This window comes from Centroberyx gerrardi, chromosome 23, assembly GCF_048128805.1.
Source record: "Centroberyx gerrardi isolate f3 chromosome 23, fCenGer3.hap1.cur.20231027, whole genome shotgun sequence".
NCBI classification, from domain to species: Eukaryota; Metazoa; Chordata; class Actinopteri; order Beryciformes; family Berycidae; genus Centroberyx; species Centroberyx gerrardi.
Genome location: NC_136019.1, coordinates 17280405 through 17298436, shown reverse-complemented (window position 1 = coordinate 17298436; position 18032 = coordinate 17280405). Strand labels below are relative to the sequence as shown.

The 18032-nt window shown below is 43.9% G+C and overlaps 1 protein-coding gene across 1 annotated transcript; it reads right to left on the bottom strand.

Moving 5' to 3' along the window:
- Positions 1 to 2123: 2123 nt before the first annotated feature.
- On the bottom strand, positions 2124 to 15991 carry chrnb1l (cholinergic receptor, nicotinic, beta 1 (muscle) like). The gene is made up of 11 exons (XM_071897607.2): positions 15910 to 15991; positions 13481 to 13614; positions 12808 to 12852; positions 12029 to 12138; positions 10921 to 11029; positions 10612 to 10759; positions 10120 to 10305; positions 9612 to 9835; positions 9223 to 9401; positions 2492 to 2630; positions 2124 to 2264 (listed from the first exon to the last, which is right to left on the bottom strand). Exons 1-11 carry the CDS (start codon positions 15989 to 15991, stop codon positions 2124 to 2126), a joined length of 1497 nt encoding a protein of 498 aa, XP_071753708.2.
- Positions 15992 to 18032: the final 2041 nt, after the last annotated feature.

The following is an 18032-nucleotide window of genomic DNA, read 5'->3' as shown; positions in this document are numbered from 1 at the left end:
CCCATGCCCTGTCTCTCTCTCGCCCTCGGCCTTCTTATGCAACGCGACTTGGCCTTTGTGCCGGGGCAGCAGGGCAGGACGAATACTGCAGACTGTGTTCTCGGTCTTGTGGGCACATTTTTCTCAAGTCTTCCCTCTGAGGTAATCAGACAGAGGTGTTCTTTTCTGATAATGGCCTGGCAAGTACATAGTGTAGAAACATGTTTTGACAGTTGGGCCACACTGAATACTATCTCTGATGCTGTGCCTTTATGCTGTTCAGAGTGAAAATGTTTATATATGGAATCTGGGACTATTTATCAAATCAAACGGCACACAGCACGCTCATGTTTACTGTGATGCTTTAAACCATTCATTCATTCATTCATTCATTTTACATACCCAAGCAGGTATGGATAAGCATCCCTATACAGGGTCACAGCAGGGCTGGAGCCTATCCCAGCATGCATTGGGTGGAACGCAGGGAAACACCCTGGACAAGTTGCCAGTCCATCACAGGGCTAAAACAGACAAACAGTGCTAACCACTGATACCAAACGGTATCAAAAGATCTAAAGTTGGTGAGACAAACTTTCTCTGGACGGAGCGCTACTTGCTGCTGTTTAGGAGACAGTGCATAAGTGTATATAGCCAACACCAGATTTGGGCAAATAGGGTAAATCTACTGTGTTTCCGTTAAGGAGAATGGAACACTCTTCTCTACTGCAGCCCCACTTTGTGATTTAGGCTGAAAAGACAGGTGTTGCTTTTACATTTAAAAATCAGCTTTAATCATATTCTGAGGCAATCATAACCTCTCTTTAACAGGCTCGTTTTGGTGTGAGGTTCCTGTGTCTGTGTTGAACAACTTGTTTTTCTGCGAGAGGGCAGGTGGGCCAGAGAAACGGTGTTGCTAGGCAGTAAGGCACTTGAATGATCAAGGCGTAAGGGTTGAAGATGGGGTGAAAGGGGAGTCCTTCAACACAACAAGATGATGTAACTGTTTGAGTGGGATTTGGATGGCACAACAACCAGTGAATCACTCAGAGAGATGGAGGATTCATGAGATGGATCATGATGGAATTGGATAGACTGATTCTCCCGATACAGCAAGAACTTACAAATTCAGTCAATATATCAATCTTTATTATATAAATTCAGAGTATACATTATCATAAGCAGTGTGAGGCTGATGTGAGTTATGTCAATATGGGGTCTTAAAAAATAAAATAAAAACTAAGACGATCATGTAAATATGTTCTTGTAATATATATGTAACTTTTTGGTTGCAGTTTGTGTTCAACTGTAGTTCATGGTTTTCTCATCTTTTTAATTACCATAATATTACTGCCCCCTAATGGCAAAAAGCCAACATTACAATCCCTCAACTGACTGACAAAGGTATTTGGGTGAATCTGATTTTGGGAAGACATGATTTATGAGCAGTAAAATAAAGACAGTTATATGGATAAATGTCCTTCATACTTCAGACTGGACTGGACAGTCAAACCCAAACCCAAACCAAAGATCACAATGCATTAAATACATGATTTACACAAAAGTAATGCAGAACCATAAAGGTGTTACCACATATCCCTTAATTACTATGTTTACCTTCTACATAGTGGATTCTGTTATCATGTGACCTGTGGGAAAAGACTGTGTACATGTCTATATGGTGGGATTTCTTGGCATGCTGAACTTACAAAACATTTCTGAGGATGGCGATAGAAATATGGAATATATGGAAAATATGGAAAGTCAGATTTGGTAATCTCATAAGAGTAGGCTACCGAAGAGTAAAAGTGACAACCACGCAATACATCGAGCTCCAACTGTGTGTGTGTGTGTGTGTGTGTGTGTGTGTGCCTCACCTGGGTCAAACAGGATTTGCAAATACTTTCCAGGATTTATTTCAGCCAACAATGAGTGCCAGCAAACTCAGACAATCCCAGAAAATAAGTTTGAAAGTTAATTTAGATGACATTTCTGTAATGAAAAACTTACTTGGCACTATATGAATTGTGCTCACCCATGTACCATATGCTAAAACAAATGCAAAGATCTACCCAGGTCTTGTGTGTGTGTATGCATCTGTGTGTGTGTGTGTGTGTGTGTGTGTGTGTGTGTGTATGTGTCGGCCTCTATGGGAAGGGGTTGTCGGGTGTATAGTTGAAGCTGGCATCCAAGAACATGGCCAGGGTGCCAAGGGTGGTGATGATAACAAACAACCACAGGAAGAGACGGTCCACCACCAGGGCTATGAACTGCCAGTCTCCTGTCATCTGCAGGGCACACACACACACACACACACACACACACACACACACTGAGTCAGCAGAGTACTGTATGTACGCAATGACATGAACATCGCCGGGGCATGTTTGGAACACTCTGTGCCTAGTAACTACAGAATAGACTGGCTGAACAACAAGCTGCTTGACAGAGGGTGTGTGTGTGTGTGTGTGTGTGTGCGTGTGTGTGCCCCTCGTGTGCGTGTGCATGGTCTCACTGTGTCGTCCGTGTCCTGCTTCTTCAGCTGCTCAGCCATGTATGTGACAGCGGCGATGGCTGACTTCAGGTTGGGAGGCAGGATCAGACAGTAGCTGTCAGTGTCTAAGTGCCTCTGGAGCTGCACTGTGCTCTCGCTCCTTACAGAGAGAGAGAGAGAGAGAGAGAGAGAGGGAGGGAGGGAGGGAGGGAGAGAGACATAGGGAGAGAATTGAAGAAAAGAAGTGAGAGGGAAAGATGCTGAATAAGAGAAATGGAAGGCATGGAAACTGGGAACTGGATTGCCATAGACCGTTATGCACTTAATTTACTGCAACAAGTCATTTAGTCAAACATTGACTCTTAAAATCTTATTTTAAACATAAATCCCAACTTATAATATCTTTATGAGGGGTGTTGCTGCATTTTGTGACTTCTTTCATATGGCATATTTAAGTGTTTAGCATAATATTCATCACTAGAGAGAGGATCCCAAGTGATTTTGCATACCTGTGCACCGTCCTGCTGCTTTGGTGTGGAGTTGTTAAAGAATACACTGTAAAAAATGTCCATCTTAGGGGAAGTCCATCTGTTGTTTGTTGTACACTTTCTCACAGGAATAAGTGAAAAAAATCACTATAATTTCAACTTCACTACAATGCAAATCAACTTGAGATTTTTTATGGATCAAGTGACATTATCTTGATAGTAGTATATATTATTTTTTAATTTTTTAATTTTAAGACTCAATACAAGATTTTAAAACTCAGTTTGTTAATATGGACATTTTTTGCAGCAACAATTCCACAGTAGTGATCCATGCCAAAGCACCAGTACAGTGCACATGCACCAATGTGAACTTGTCATGCTAAATACTTACACAAGCCCGCAGAAAGCAGTTCTAAAATGCAGCGACAGCCTTCACAAACACGTCATAAGTTTGGATTTATGTTTCGTTGGTTATGAATAACTGGCATAGTTACCCTTTGCTTAAACAGACCACCGTTTGTATCATCACTGACATTAGCTGTCTAGTGGAGGACATATAGACCGAGGTGTCAGTGCTTCTTCTTCATTAGTCCTTTCTTCACATGCCGGTGTGTCTGCTAAGCTATGTGTCCTTGTGTTCCCTCTAGCCAATGACTGGCAGAACTGCACTAGGCCCCCTCTACAGCCCTGTGGGGCCCTGAGTGACAGCGGCACACTCCTGACACACAGGGGTGACATTGGTGCAGCGTTGGGTCAACATTTTGCGATGCTGTGACCTTTGACCCCCTCCATTCTTGCTCCGCACAGCTGTTCCATACACCAAAACGTATGGATGGGCAGAAGGAGAGGTTCTCATTCTCTGCTTTCTTACAGTGTGGAAACCGGATATCACAGCCAGCGTTTTGTCTTTGCTGTATGGATGAGCCCATTGACCTTTGACCCACCTCACATTTAGAGTAACGACCATTACAGCTGTCCATCAACACCTCCCAACACAGATATTATATACTGTACATCAGTAGTTCAGATAAATGGTCATGTGATGCTTTAATGCACTGTGCCGAAGCTAACGCTATACCTAACTTGAGCCGCCATGATTCTCCCTTTTAGTGTTAAATTTGAGCAGGTCAGGTCATGCAAACCTCATGCCTGGCCATACTACACAGTCACCCAGGGTCAACCAAACACATAAACAGGGTGTTAACTGTTGACTGCCATCTACCACTGCCCTGTGCTCCCCTCCACCCCATCCACCCCTCTTCCTGTGAGTATAGATGCATTCTACATATTTCACTGTTGCACACTACATGGCTTATCGGTTGTGTTTAGATTCGTTTTTGCACTGGAGCTTGTGGTGTGTTTTTTCAGCTGTACTGAAAGGAATGACACCAGCATGTGGTCACCGGGCTGTGTGGCAATGTTGCATGAGAGGAACTTGAACTTTCTCATTTTCTGTCCCTTACAGGAAGCCATTATATAGGATGTACCGATGAAGATATTTGATCAAGTCTCAAAGCTAGCAAAATCCAGTCATTTTTACAGGAACTTTCAGATTATCTCCAGTTAACACATCACAACTGGTCTTGATGGTTTAACATCATTTGAATTGATTGCAAATCAGGATCTAGTACTGTGACCATTGTGCTAGTGAGAATGACTTTATTTACAAAACTGTATTTTACTGAAAAGGATAAATCTTTAGGAACATATGAAAAGTGAATAATATTGGGATAGTTGATCATTCAGATAACAGCCTATCTGATTGATCATGAAGTGAAAGTTGTTTTAGTTTATGCACAAAGTGTAAACTTGCCTTGTGTTTTGTTTTTTGAGATATTGGAGGCAGAATTCAACAGCATTGCTTAGTAATGCTACAAAGCCACTGGGGCTTAACAGCATTTCTCTGAAAAATGACATGCAGCACATTCCCAACAGTTCCCTAACTGTTCCATAGCATAACTTACACAGAAAAACATTTTTCAGAGGAATGGTTTTCAGCCCTATTGACTTGCACTAGTCTTGCTATCAAATTCTAATGACTTCTCATTCTAATATCTCAATCCAGTGGTGTGGGTGCTTGTTCAATGGACTGAAAGGACTCCCTCATAATAAATCAGATATCCTGACATACATTAAATGCTGTCACATGGTGGTTGACGGCTCTATGTCTGAATACTAGCGTACTTATGACAGTCATTTAGCCTTATAGCATGATCCATCCATCATCATTGCTAACGAGGGCTGTATATGGCATCTATAGTGAATAGACTGCATGCCAACAGCGCACGTCTACCCTTCAGCCCAATGTCACGTTACAGGACATGTAACAGTGTAATGAAGGCTTGGATGTCATGCAACGTCCACTGGACATCGGGTCTCTCTCTGTGCGGCAGGGAAAGTTATTTGCGAGCGGTGAGGATGCTGGTTTATGGCGGAGGGTGTGTGTGTGTGTGGGGGGGGGGGGGGGACGCATGTCCTTTACCACACCTGTCCTGTTCCTCAACCATACATAATGGAGCATGCACATGCAAGCATAAGAAACAATAACATTGCTATTGCTGTACTGACTACAGGGAATAACATTGCTATTGCTGTATGGTTAGCATCATAGTGTTATAGTGAAACTGCACCAGTGTGTTGAGATTATGATCGTTTTCTGTTAGTGGCGTTATTTTATTATTATTTTATTTTATTGCCTCCAAATGTTCGTTCATGTGTTTGCTTGTTTGTTAATTTGTTTGCTTGTTCACTTGTTCATACATTCTTTCTCGTGTTTGTTCGTTCCTTTGTTCATTCATATGTTTGTTTGTTTATTTGTTACATGCACCTGTTTGAGATATCCTGCAATACGGACAAACAAACAGACAGCACTGATCGGATTTTGGCAAAACTTGGGAGAATGATGCATCTCACCACTGTGTTCAAGTATTTTCAAAAGTACACTGACTGGCCCAAGGGGGGCGCTGCAATTACCGGTCAAAACAAGGTGGACTGCAACACTTCAGGTGGGACATGTTTACTGTTGCCTTGTTTTCTTTTGTTACCATTATTGTTACATGCACACAAACTATTGAGATTATTGAGGGAGAGAAAAAGTGAGTGAGAGAGAGAGAGAGAGAGAGAGAGAGAGAGAGAGAGAGAGAGAGAGAGAGAGAGCACTAAGCACCATGATACACATCATGTATCACATCCTGAAGGCTTGTGGCTTGGCACCACAATGCACCTGTCAGATTGGCACCTTCAATTACATGGTTGCATGCATGTATGTAGTGTGTAGCATGTGATGTGTACAGTGTATATTATGTGCAGAACCCCTGGCACCAGTGAGGGCGAGGCGTCAGAGAAGGAGCATGATGTTATCAGGGTCACAGGGAGATACCGTGACAACAGATGCCCTATTGGACAATAAAAATGGGGGACCGGGAGCTCTGGAAGAAAGGGTGGAGTGTGTGTGTGTGTGTGTGTGGCCACAGCTCACGGCCCAGCTATGCGGTGTTCTGCATGCTGCATGCCATCCACATTCCACGGCTTCTATTCATTACCACAGACAGATGGAGCGCCTCTCACCATGACGCACACACACACACACACACACACACACACACACACACACACACACACACAATATAGATATGTATACTTGCATCCACTCGTAGACTATGTGGACTCATAAATGGAATGGAAACAGAATGATAATTGAATTCTCACTGACACACACTGTGCTGTGCACCACCACTCACGCATGGGAGACGTGCAGCAGGAACACAGATATAGTGCGCCCACTAACACATGCTCACACCAAATAAATACACACACACGTTCACACGTACAGCACCATACATGAGCACAATTCTCGTAAAGGCGCTGTAAAGGGCAGCACCTGGCTTCTAACTAGCTCTCTGACAGAATTACGGGGGAGAGATGGAGAGAAACGGATGAACAGATAGAGAGAGGATGAAAAACGGCAGATTACACTGAGTGGACAGTGGTGCCGGCGTTTCTATCTGCCTTGAAGCGTGGCCGCCATCTCTCCTCCACATCAAAAAAACAGCAAAGTCCTCCTCTGCCCCGATCACTCAGCACCGGTCTTCCCTTCCACTCGGCTACCCCTATCCATCCCTCGCTCTCCCCGCCCCTCCTCCCCCTCCTCTCCCCCCGGGATTACCCCCTAATGCCCAACCTAAACAGAGGCTTAGGGGCTGGCGACTGCGGACGGGGGCGCGGGGCTTAGCTGGGGCTGAATCTGATGCCTTTGGAACGGGATGAGAGATGCCCACCACCGTGTCTGGCTCTGGGGGGGCCGTGGACCCGTTTATGAAGCCGGGGCTGGGTGGCAAGGCTGGGGTGGCACTGGCAGATTAGCCTGGCCCACCGAGTGAAGCCGTCAAAGGTGTTTATCATCGCTGAATGGGCTGGATGGAGACAGAGAGGGCCGGGGGACTAGACTTGGTGAGACCGTTTGGTTTAAAGTAATAATCCACGACATTTTCATATAGGCCGAGATAAATGTCTGTTTTGCTATTCTCTAGTAGCAAAACTCTCATGATTGTTATAACACAATAGTGATTCTACCTATATCCAGTTCATGAAAGCTTTTACAGTTCCTGTTCTAACCACCCGATGTCTGGTAGCTCTTTTCTGGAAAAATGGCGCACAGGAAGATTCATTTTATTATTTTATTCTGAAACCCAGGATAATAATAATGACACAGAGTTTGAACCCAGGTCGTCCCATTGAAGACCATTATCAGAAACTCTACTGTGCATGTGGCTCCTCTGATTGAAGGACGCAGAACACCTGAGCAGATTTTTAATGCAGAATTTTCATTGATGGTCTCAGTCTCTGTAGGTCCATAACTACACAACATCCATCCTCCACTTTTGTCATATTTGTTGATCACGATAGCTTGCACGTTGCTGCATGATTAAATCTGGTTATATGAGAGTCGAGGAACTGCACATCGCTGCCACGGTACATTTTCTGAGCCGCTGTGGTGATGGCTGCAGCTCTGCCAAGTCTAGCACACTGTGTACTTTAGTGTAATAGCAAGTCTGGCAGCAGACACCGCATTTACATTTTGGCTCACACTACAAAGAAGATTCATACCTTGGCTGGGTCTTATTAACACTAATAGAAATAGCTTTCTCCCTGGTACAACTTCAGGATCAGCACATCGCAGCCTAGAGAGCGGTTGAATCAGGATGGACGATTCTGATGGTCATCATTTCAGGTTTATGATTTCCAACGGTCTTGACAGGTAATATGGGACACTGTAACTCTTTAGCACTTCATGTTTCTCAATAATTTCAGCCAAGATCTTGCCGTCTTCAGAGTCTGATCCAATGGGGTTTGTTGCAGTGGAACAGTTTTTTCTATATCTCTTTATGACTCTTGTTGTTATGGGAAATCAATAAACCTCATTTTATAAAAACTAAGAAGATACAGTAATACTAGGGTTGAGAAAGTATCATACTTCTACATGGTAAAGGTAGCTATTGTGTGGTAGGGCCAGTTTGTTGTCTGCCTTTTCATGAAATAACTAAATGGCAACAGTGAAGTATGTAATGGCACCAGTGCTGTCTTAAACAGACTCTCCAGATTAAGTCAGATTAGGCAGCTATTGTTGAGTCAGTTATATCTTCCTCTTGAAGATATGACTTACTGTAAAATCTCTGTTAGGACCATTGTTGAATTTCACCATTTTTGGGTAAAACCTTGTATCTCCAAAATGTCAACTTTTTTTCAGGAACTAAGAAAAACCCTTTGGTTTTGAAAGGGTTTCATAAACCAAAGGTTTGTAGAATTTTCTATTGAGGACCATGAAGTTAAAATATGAAAATTACCAAAATTGGATTTATGAGGTTTTCACCCAGCAGCGGCAATATGTAAAGTGTGATTTGTACTCCAGAAAGCAGTGGCTCATCTGCAGAAAAAGAACATTTGCCATAGCTGTTTTGGACATTTCCATATATCATTGGTGTGCTGAGCACATCATTCTTTGTAAATCCTTCATTTTACCCAGATGAACAGAATGGCTTTTTTCAAGCAACTGGACACTTCACACTTCCCATTCACATCAATTTCAGCCTGTCAGTTTAGGTGTCATGGAGGAGGGATCTCTCTCTATTCTGGAACTATACCACTTTTTCAAGTGACTGGATGACTTTCAATTCACACCTTGTACAGACAACTCGCTGCCATCAAAAAGGAGTGAACCATGTTTCTGGCAAATGACTTCATGGTAAATTATGAATGTGGCCTTACCTGCCTTTCCAGGGTAGGACCAGATCAGGGTTGATCTTGCGAAAGAAGTACTCTCCTCCAGGCCGCCACCCGTCGATGCTCTGGAGGGGCGTGTCGTCACTGGGCTCCTCCTCCACCAGAGGTTCCTCTGGGTTTGGCCTCTCCATGCCGATGTATTTGGGCAGGAAGTGGATGAACACCTGGGAGGTTAAAGTTCATAAGTCAGGGTGAGTAATTAAACAGCCTGGATGGATACTTAGTAAATTCTGATACCACTGCTGCTATTTTGCACATCCTGAAAATGCCTTGGAATGCCTACAGCAGCAATGACAAACAGATAGGCCACACTCTGCCTCGTTCCACCTTTCCCTACACCTCCACAGATCGGGCTTAAACAACCCCAGCCTCACCTTGCGAACCCAGGCTGGCATGATGTGTGTGCTGGGGGTCCGGTGGTGCAGGTTGAGGACCACCACGCTCAGGATGACAGAGAAGGTGACCAGGATCATGGTGAACATGACGTAGTTGACGATGATAGGGATGCCGAGGGAGGTTTCAGGGACCTTGTCGGCCAGCAGGAGCATGAAGACGGTCAGAGCGATGAGGACAGAGATGGAGAGGGTCATCTTTTCTCCTGGAGACAACAGGGACAGTTTAGAGAGTGAATTACGATAGCGTAGCAGAAATTTGCTGGCTGCTGTTTGGTGCTGACAAGGCATGATTTCATCTGACAGCGCACTTTGTGAAACACATAACTGGGCAAATAGGCTTTATTTTTAAAAATTGTTGGACACAGCCATTGTCCAATGTCATGACATGACACAACCAATCATGGGATAAGGATTGCTTTACCCCCAAATGACTTAACATTCCCAAAGTGTTCTAGTCATGATGCCACAACATGTGAGATGTCCTGACCTGCTCCGGGAGGCAGATAGAAGACAAATATGGCCAGCACGCTGGTGAGGATGCAGGGCACGATGATGTTGATGATGTAGAAAAGCGGCTTCCTCTCTATGATGAGGTAAAAGGTGATGTCCTCATACAGGTCCTCCTTGACGTTCTTCCTGCTGGGTTTGTGACAGATGGCCCACTCCCCGTTCTCTGTGGAGAAGCACAAGGCGATGGGAAAGAACAATGAAATGGAGCATCGAGACCTGAAGGAAAGGTGACATTAGAAGTGAAGGAGAAGAATGAGCGCTCTCCTCCATAGGGTCTTTTGAGGTAGAAAAAACAGAAATCAATCCTTTAAATAAGAATGAATTCTGAAGAGAAGAATAAGCAACTGGGATTTTATACAAAGCAGCTGATTGTACATCTATGAGAGAAGCCACCTATAGAGACAGATTCAAATATGGACAAACCAACTAAAGCCTATAGGAAGTGGATGGTGTTACTCAAGGCACCAACCAGTAAAAGCATTGTCATCTATGACAATCTCCTGGATCTCTTGGCCTTCGTCATCCAGGAAATACTGCAGCTCCACCTCAGATGCATCGTAGGTGTAGGAGCGGAACACCATGCTGCAATTCTGCCAGTCAAATGGGAAGTACGCCACCTGTGGGAATGGAGAAGTTCGGGCCTCACTTCAGCTTCAACCATGAGTACGAGTTGCTAAATCACTTCTCGATGATATTTAGAAATACGTCTTTTTTTTTTCTGGAGATACAAGCTTTTCATCAGACAGTAGCGGTGTGGTGTGTTGGCTCCAGACTGCACCTCTAAAACGCAGCTGCTGCGGTAGATGGCTGGGGGAAGCCAGTTGACCGTCCCATCACTGTAAACCAAGACGTTGACATACAGAGCCACGTCAAACTGGCCGTCATTACTGTGTAGAGAGAGAGAGAGGAAGTCAAGTTTCAGAGATGAATCCCATCATTTAGCCAATAAATGTCTTTCACAAGTTTCACTTTCATACTAGCAGTAAATAGTTGATATCTCATTTTGAAATAAAACTTCAGATTTGTTAAAAAAATCCCAGAAGGGAGTGAGACCCATGATCATTTTGGCAGATGGATAAACAAATGAAATCAAATGATGACAGAAAGCAGGCATGCAGTGATGTATCAGGGTCTTATTAATGTCTTTGTTAAAGGGGAACTCTAGTGGCCTTGACTTTTGGTTTGTTATTCTACAAAAGTGGGCACAAATTTGTTTTGTTTTTTTCTATACATTGAGTTTTGAGCCATGACTTCTCATAATCAAAGAAAATGCAATCTTACGAACCATCCAATTGTATTTCCTGAGACAACTGGAAGAAAAATTGACATTTTTTAATAATTCTGGATGCTTAATATTATAATATGGAAAAATGACTGTCCAAATTATCTTTCAGCCATCAGAGGCAACGCAAGCAACATATATCTGTAAATATTTTCACATACATTTTGGCCATTTAAAAATATATTTGGAACCATATGATGCAGGCAACGTTTGGGCCAATCAGTTACAAGATGCTTCACCCCTCCAAGTTTAATCAGAATGGGACCAGTGGTGTAGCAGTTATGGCCTTTCAAAGTTTGAAAATTTGACCTTCAGTTATAGTGTCCCTATCAGGCCAATCAGACCAGTGGTGTCTGAGTACAACATTTTTATCTTTAGTGAATGTCATCCATATGTAGAAATATATTTTTGTTTTTGTATATTTTGAAACATATCTCTAAACATATTTTGAAGTATATGTGAAACATGTCGTTCTTTTTGGCTTCATAGGAACTATCAGATTGGTGAATCCACTTTAAGGTATGATGGATGGTGTGGATGGTATTATGGATGATGGATGGCTGAAGGCATGAAGCACTGTGTGACTGAAGGATAGGAAGCTCACTTGTTGATGAGGTAGATGTCGGGACGCCACACTTTGTTGGGAGGAATCCTCAAAACATTAATATTGTCATATTCCTCTGGGTTCCACGACAACCTGTAGTCTGTCCATGCCTAGGAAGGAAAGAAGGAAGGAAGGAAGGAAGGGAGGGAGGGAGGGAGGAAGGAAGAGGGGAAGGAAGGAAGGAAGGGAGGGGGGGAGTAGGAAGGAAGGAAGGAGGGAAAGAAGGAAGGAAAATATACAGAAAGAGAAAAGAAAGAAAATAAGGGAAATATAAAGAAAGCAAGCAAGCAAGAAAGAAAACAAGCAAGAAAGAAAGAAAGAAAGACAGACAGGAGGTGAAATCATTACCATGGTGCTCTGATGTCTCTGTCATTTACAACCTTGTTTCTCCTGTCTTTGATAAGTCATTAAAATCCCAGTGATCTACACACCACTATCACACACACATGCACACACACACACACACACACACACACACACACCACTGTCACAAACACTCAGGCCGTTCAGAATTCTAATTAGCGAAGGCGAGGAACGGGGCCGAGCGAAGACGAAAGAGAGCGAGAGATACAGCAAGAAATAATTTGTGGTTATAAAAAGTGACAAGTCCATTTGAGGACAGAGCGAGAGAGCAGTGGAAGAGAGAGAGAGAGAGAGAGAGAGAGAGAGAGAGAGAGAGAGAGAGAGGAGAGGAGAGGAGAGGAGAGGAGAGGAGAGGAGAGGAGTCAGGGGAGGAGAGCGGCGCTTGGTGATGAAGATGAATGTTTTCATTCGTCTACCAGATTCATGAACACGTTGGTTGTCATCTCGCTCTTCTTCTCGTTCTGTAGCGGAGAGAGAGAGAGGGAGAGAGAGAGAGAAAGAGAGAGAGACATTAGGAATGGTACTGTGTCTTGTGCATGACAGCGCTGCTACTTTCAATCCCGCTCCATAGAAACTAATTGGGTATGCATGATTGGACGACCGTGCAATGCTGCTGAACTTAGCAGCCGCCGGCTAACTGCCAACAACGCTACTAGGGGAGAGTGTGTGTGTGTGTGTGTGTGTGTGTGTGTGTGTGAGATGTGGAGTACAGGAGGATAGGACTGCACTTTCATAAGATAGCTTCATAAATTACCCTGATGTGTTCAAAGGATTCCAAGTGTGTGGAATTCATGAGTGTATGTGTGTGTGCATGTATGAGTGTATGTACAGTATGTGTGTGTGTGTGTGCATATGCATGTGGCTGCTGTCTTTGTATGTGTGTATGTGTGTGTGTATAGTTTCATAAAATACCTTTCATGTGTACAAAGCATTCTGAATGTGGATATATGCTTATGGAAGTATATGTACTGTATATGCATATGGAAGTTATGTGCTTGTGTGCATCCTCTGGTATTAGTGTGTGTGTGTGTGTGTGTGTGTGTGTGTGTGTGTGTGTGTGTGTGTGTGTGTTTGTGTGTGTGTAAGTACCAAGCTGACAAGCTGGGAGAGGGTCATCCCCACTCGGACCATCACCCTCTCCTCCCACGAGCGAGCTGGTCGGACCTTCAGGTTGTAGTTCTCGAATAGCTTCTGATGGAGCCTCCTCTCTGTCTCTGATGCTCCTGGATGGATGATAGATGGATGGATGGATGGATGGACGGAAAGAGAAAAAATATTGGGGGGAAAAAGGAAACCTGATGAATCCAACACAGTCATCTGATCAAATAATGGCAGCGAAGAACAGGAGAAAGACACAAGGCTTGAAAATAAAGCCAGCATATTTGATTGAATCATATGTTTATCTTAAAGTATTTGCTTAGAAAATGTCACACTATAGTGGATGTAATTATCAAAAATTGGATAGTTTGAGCACTGACAACAAGGTAATGTTTAGTCCCAAATGGATATATAGCATTTTGGAATAAAACACAAAGAAAGAGAGGGAGAGGAAACAAGAGAATAAAGGCAAAACAAGAAGCAGAGTCAATGGTGGAAATCAAAGTGAGAGAACAAGAGCAAATCAAGAGTTAGTGGAAAAGACCAAAGCTGTCAGAATCATATAAAGCAACATGCCACAAAAGAACATGTGTCACTTTGCAGCCTTAAGCCAGTGATATCCTGACCAGAGTCTATTCCTCTGTAGATCAATGAGTCAAGCCTGCAGTGTTTAGGGGTTCGATTCCCACTGGGACCCCCCCATGCTAAAAATATAGGCAGTTGTGGTACTGATTGAGAACCTAAAAGCGTCCAGCAAATGGGATAGGTACTATTCCTTTTTGAACTGTGAACAAATATTGGAGACACGTGTCAGAGCTGGAGAAATCATTAGAGGAACTGTCATTTGTTGAAAAAGATTTAGTATTCATTTGTTTGCCTTCCAATGCAATCGCAAGAACAGAAATTACATTTTCTCCATTACCAAACAACAACAAAGATTTTAACCATTTAACTGTTAGCACAATAGAACACTGTGCACGTCTCCAGTGATGACAGGTGTCTCCAAAAATGTTGACTTTCATTCCATATATGTAAAAAAAAAAACATGCAAAAAAGACTTCCAGAGACAGAGGACAGAAAGGACATGCAAAGGAAGCGGTCCCCGGGGCAGGTGCTGGTGCCGGTGGTGTACGATGGGTAGCAAAGGTGACTGAGCTAACGTAATCGATATGCAACAGGGGAATGGGATCAAAGGGATGTCTCGGATACCAGCTCTACCAGGGCCGAAAATAGACTCTGATTATCAAACAATGAAGCGTTAATATGATTCATTATATGTTCCAGAGCAGGAGAGTCTGGGGTCTTTTGTTTTTTTCAAGAGGAATAGAAAGGATATAGGGACAATAAATCCTTAGAGTGGGGATATCCCTCTCTGTTTCTCCTACTCACTTTCGGTCTCTCTTTTCTGTTCTATTTCTGTTGGCCCACATCTTCTTTGAGGAAATACTGTAGTAAAATCACACAGGTAGTAGGACTGACAGAGGGACCGAGACACTCCCCATTTGTACACCCTCCAAAGGTCACCAACTAGTACAGGTCAGTTATTTGCTTTCCAACCCCATCGTGGGGTCAGAGGGTCAAAGTCAAAGTCGTTTAGTCCAGCTCAGACAAGGACTAATTATCAAAAAACAATTCCAATAGTTTTTTTCCAATTTTGAAACTGGAATTTTCCATCTTTTTACATAGCGTTGGTCAAAAGTTGAAACCATTTGAACTTTTCCTCGACCTGTTGACTAGACTATCAGAGATGGCGAAGGGGGAGCTCACCTGTTCTCTCTCAATTTTCTAAACTGACAAGCAACTATTTTCACTCGTACTCAGCTTCCCAGAGTTGTATATGCACCCACAACCTAGAGCGTTTTCTTTTCTTTTGTCTGTGAATGAGAATGGCAACGGGCAAGGAGCTTATCGAAATCCATGTTTCTGTGTTTACAGATTATCCACCCGCTTTTTTCAAAAACGCTGCACCTTGGTTTTGCATTCCAATCGGGAGTGATGGATCCATATATGAACTTTATGTGTATGTCATCTGTTTCTGTCTGGCTGCTCCCTTAGTTCTGTAGGGACAAGTCTTCAAATGAAGGTGAAGACAGGATACTCTTTAGGAAATAGGTAGTAGCGGTAGGACAGACAGAGGGATGGGGACGCTCCACCACAACACCCTCCAGAGGTCACCAACAAGCGCAGGGCAACTATTTGTTTTCCAACCCCATTGTGGGGTCAGAGGGTCAAAGTCAAAGGCAGTCAAGCACTCTTGCTTCTCTTTCCCTCCCCCTTTTTCAGTATATTTCAGCTATCAAATGCAAACATCTATGTCTTTCATTTGAATGACACAGGTTAAAAAATCCATCATGAGTTCTTTGAGTCATCCACAACACACAAATGCAACCAAAACACAGCATGCCTCACACTAGCCTTACCAGTGAAAGTGAAACACAGGCAGCTGCATACAACGATAAGAAGGGTGTTCATCCTCACTTTGATGTTCATCATCATCGCCATCGTCTTCATCTTCGTTTGTCCGCCAAAGACCGCCATGACACCTTCTTCGCCCTTTTCTCTGGCCAACCAATGGCCTTTACCATCCACCACACCCAGGCACCGTGACTCCCACTGCCGCCCCCTCACCAGGAACCTTGATGGGTGAGCGTCTCCAAAAGCTCACGTACGTACCTTTCCAGGTCCAGGTCCAGCAGATACATGCACGGCTCCAGTGGATCGCAGCTAGCTGGCAGCTCTACCAGCGCCCACCGTTCAGCTAAAGGCCGTGGTGATTTCTCCCACACTCTCTCTCCTTTCCCTCCCTCTTTCCCCTCTTCGTCTCTTTGTGGCCATGGCTCCACGGGTGAAACCATGGCCTGATTGGGTGTGCGTGCTGGGAGTGACGAGAGGGCGGAATGTGTTTGTACTGGGAAGCCTGTGGGGCAGGCACCTGTTGGTGCTCACCAATCTGAGGTTAGGGCTGCGGGGAATGGTGGGTGGGTGGGTGGAAGAGGAAGTGGAGGGGGGGTGGGATGGGGGAAAGGAATGGCAATGGGCTACGGGTTATGACAATGGGGATATTTTTGGTGGGAGGGGGGGACAAGTGGGTGGAGGTGGGGTGAGGGGTGTGTGATGACTTTTCCCATGGGAGAAGAGGGAATGGTGGTGGTGGTGGTGAGGAGGGGGGAACTGGAGTTGAAGCGACTAACAGGAAATTGTTCAGTGTGAGATCACAGCAGCGGATGGCATCAGGTGAGTCAGTGTCTCCTCCATACTCTTGCCATTTTCAACTTTAATGCTTCCTTCATCCTCTGGCGGTCATCTATTTCCCCTTCACTCCATCTCTCTTTCCTTCTATCTCTTTCCCTCCTGACCACAGATTCAATATCCCTCAGTACAGAATGGTCAGAAGGCAGTTAACACCTTTAGTCCCTCAACCGCAGGACTGCCTATCAAAGGGACTCCACTATTCCCCCATCAGCAACAATCTCCTGTGTCTTTTATTGCTGTAGCTGTATGTTGGATAATGTCCATCTGTACTTCCTGTTAATTACAGGAGTTTGGACTTGGCCAATGCAATGACAATGTACGAGGCATATTTCCGTTCTTGTTCCCTCAAATTGTCTCTACCTTGCTCATCCCTCTCTACATACTGCACACCCCCCTCTCTCTGTCCTTTGGTGAAGTGGGAGGCAATCCCAGTGTGCTGCCTAGTGTCTGGTATGCAGGGTATTGGAAACACTGGTGGAACTCCAGCCGCTCATTCCAGCCCTGACTGGTTATCAAACACCAATTCCAATTCTGATTCTATTTTAAAAAATTGAGGAATTGGAATCAGCAAAAAAATCACCAGAACTAGGTTATGGAGCTACTTTGCTATCTGACCTGTCTGTTCCTATTTGACCTACTGCCCATTAGTTTTATGGGGAAAATCTGTCTTCAAAGGAAGTTAAAGAAATTATACTCTTCTTTTTCTGGAAAATATCCCAAAAAACGATTTTCCACAATGAAATAATTAATGAAAATTGTTGGGCGGAACAAATTGATAAGGACAACTGAGATGGGATCTGGAATTTCGTTTATAATTATATTTTAGGCATTTAGCTAACGCTCTTGTCTACATTGACTTACAGTAGAAAAAGCTATTCATACATCTTCAAATTACAAGCAACCAATAGTGAGTAGGTCAGAGCCACAGCGCTATTTCTTTGACAATGGAATGGTCATGTAAGAGAAATAAAGGAGAGAGATAGAAGAAAGAATGACTTTTTGATGACATTTCAGCCTGTGAAGAAGATGGGCAGTGACTCTGCTGTGGTGATGATTGGGAAGGTCATTCCACCATTGGGGAGTCAGGAGGGAGAGGAGTGGGGAAATCCCTGTGTAGCCTTGTATGCCAGCACCAGGGTTTTGAATTTGATATGAGAAGCCACAGGCAGCCAGTGAAGGCAATGTAGGAGGGGGAATGACATGTGGGAAGCCGGAGAGGCAGAAGGCGAGGCCGGCTGAAGCGTCCTGGATGAGCTGTAGGGTCTGAGGGGAGTGCTTCAGGCCAGCAAAG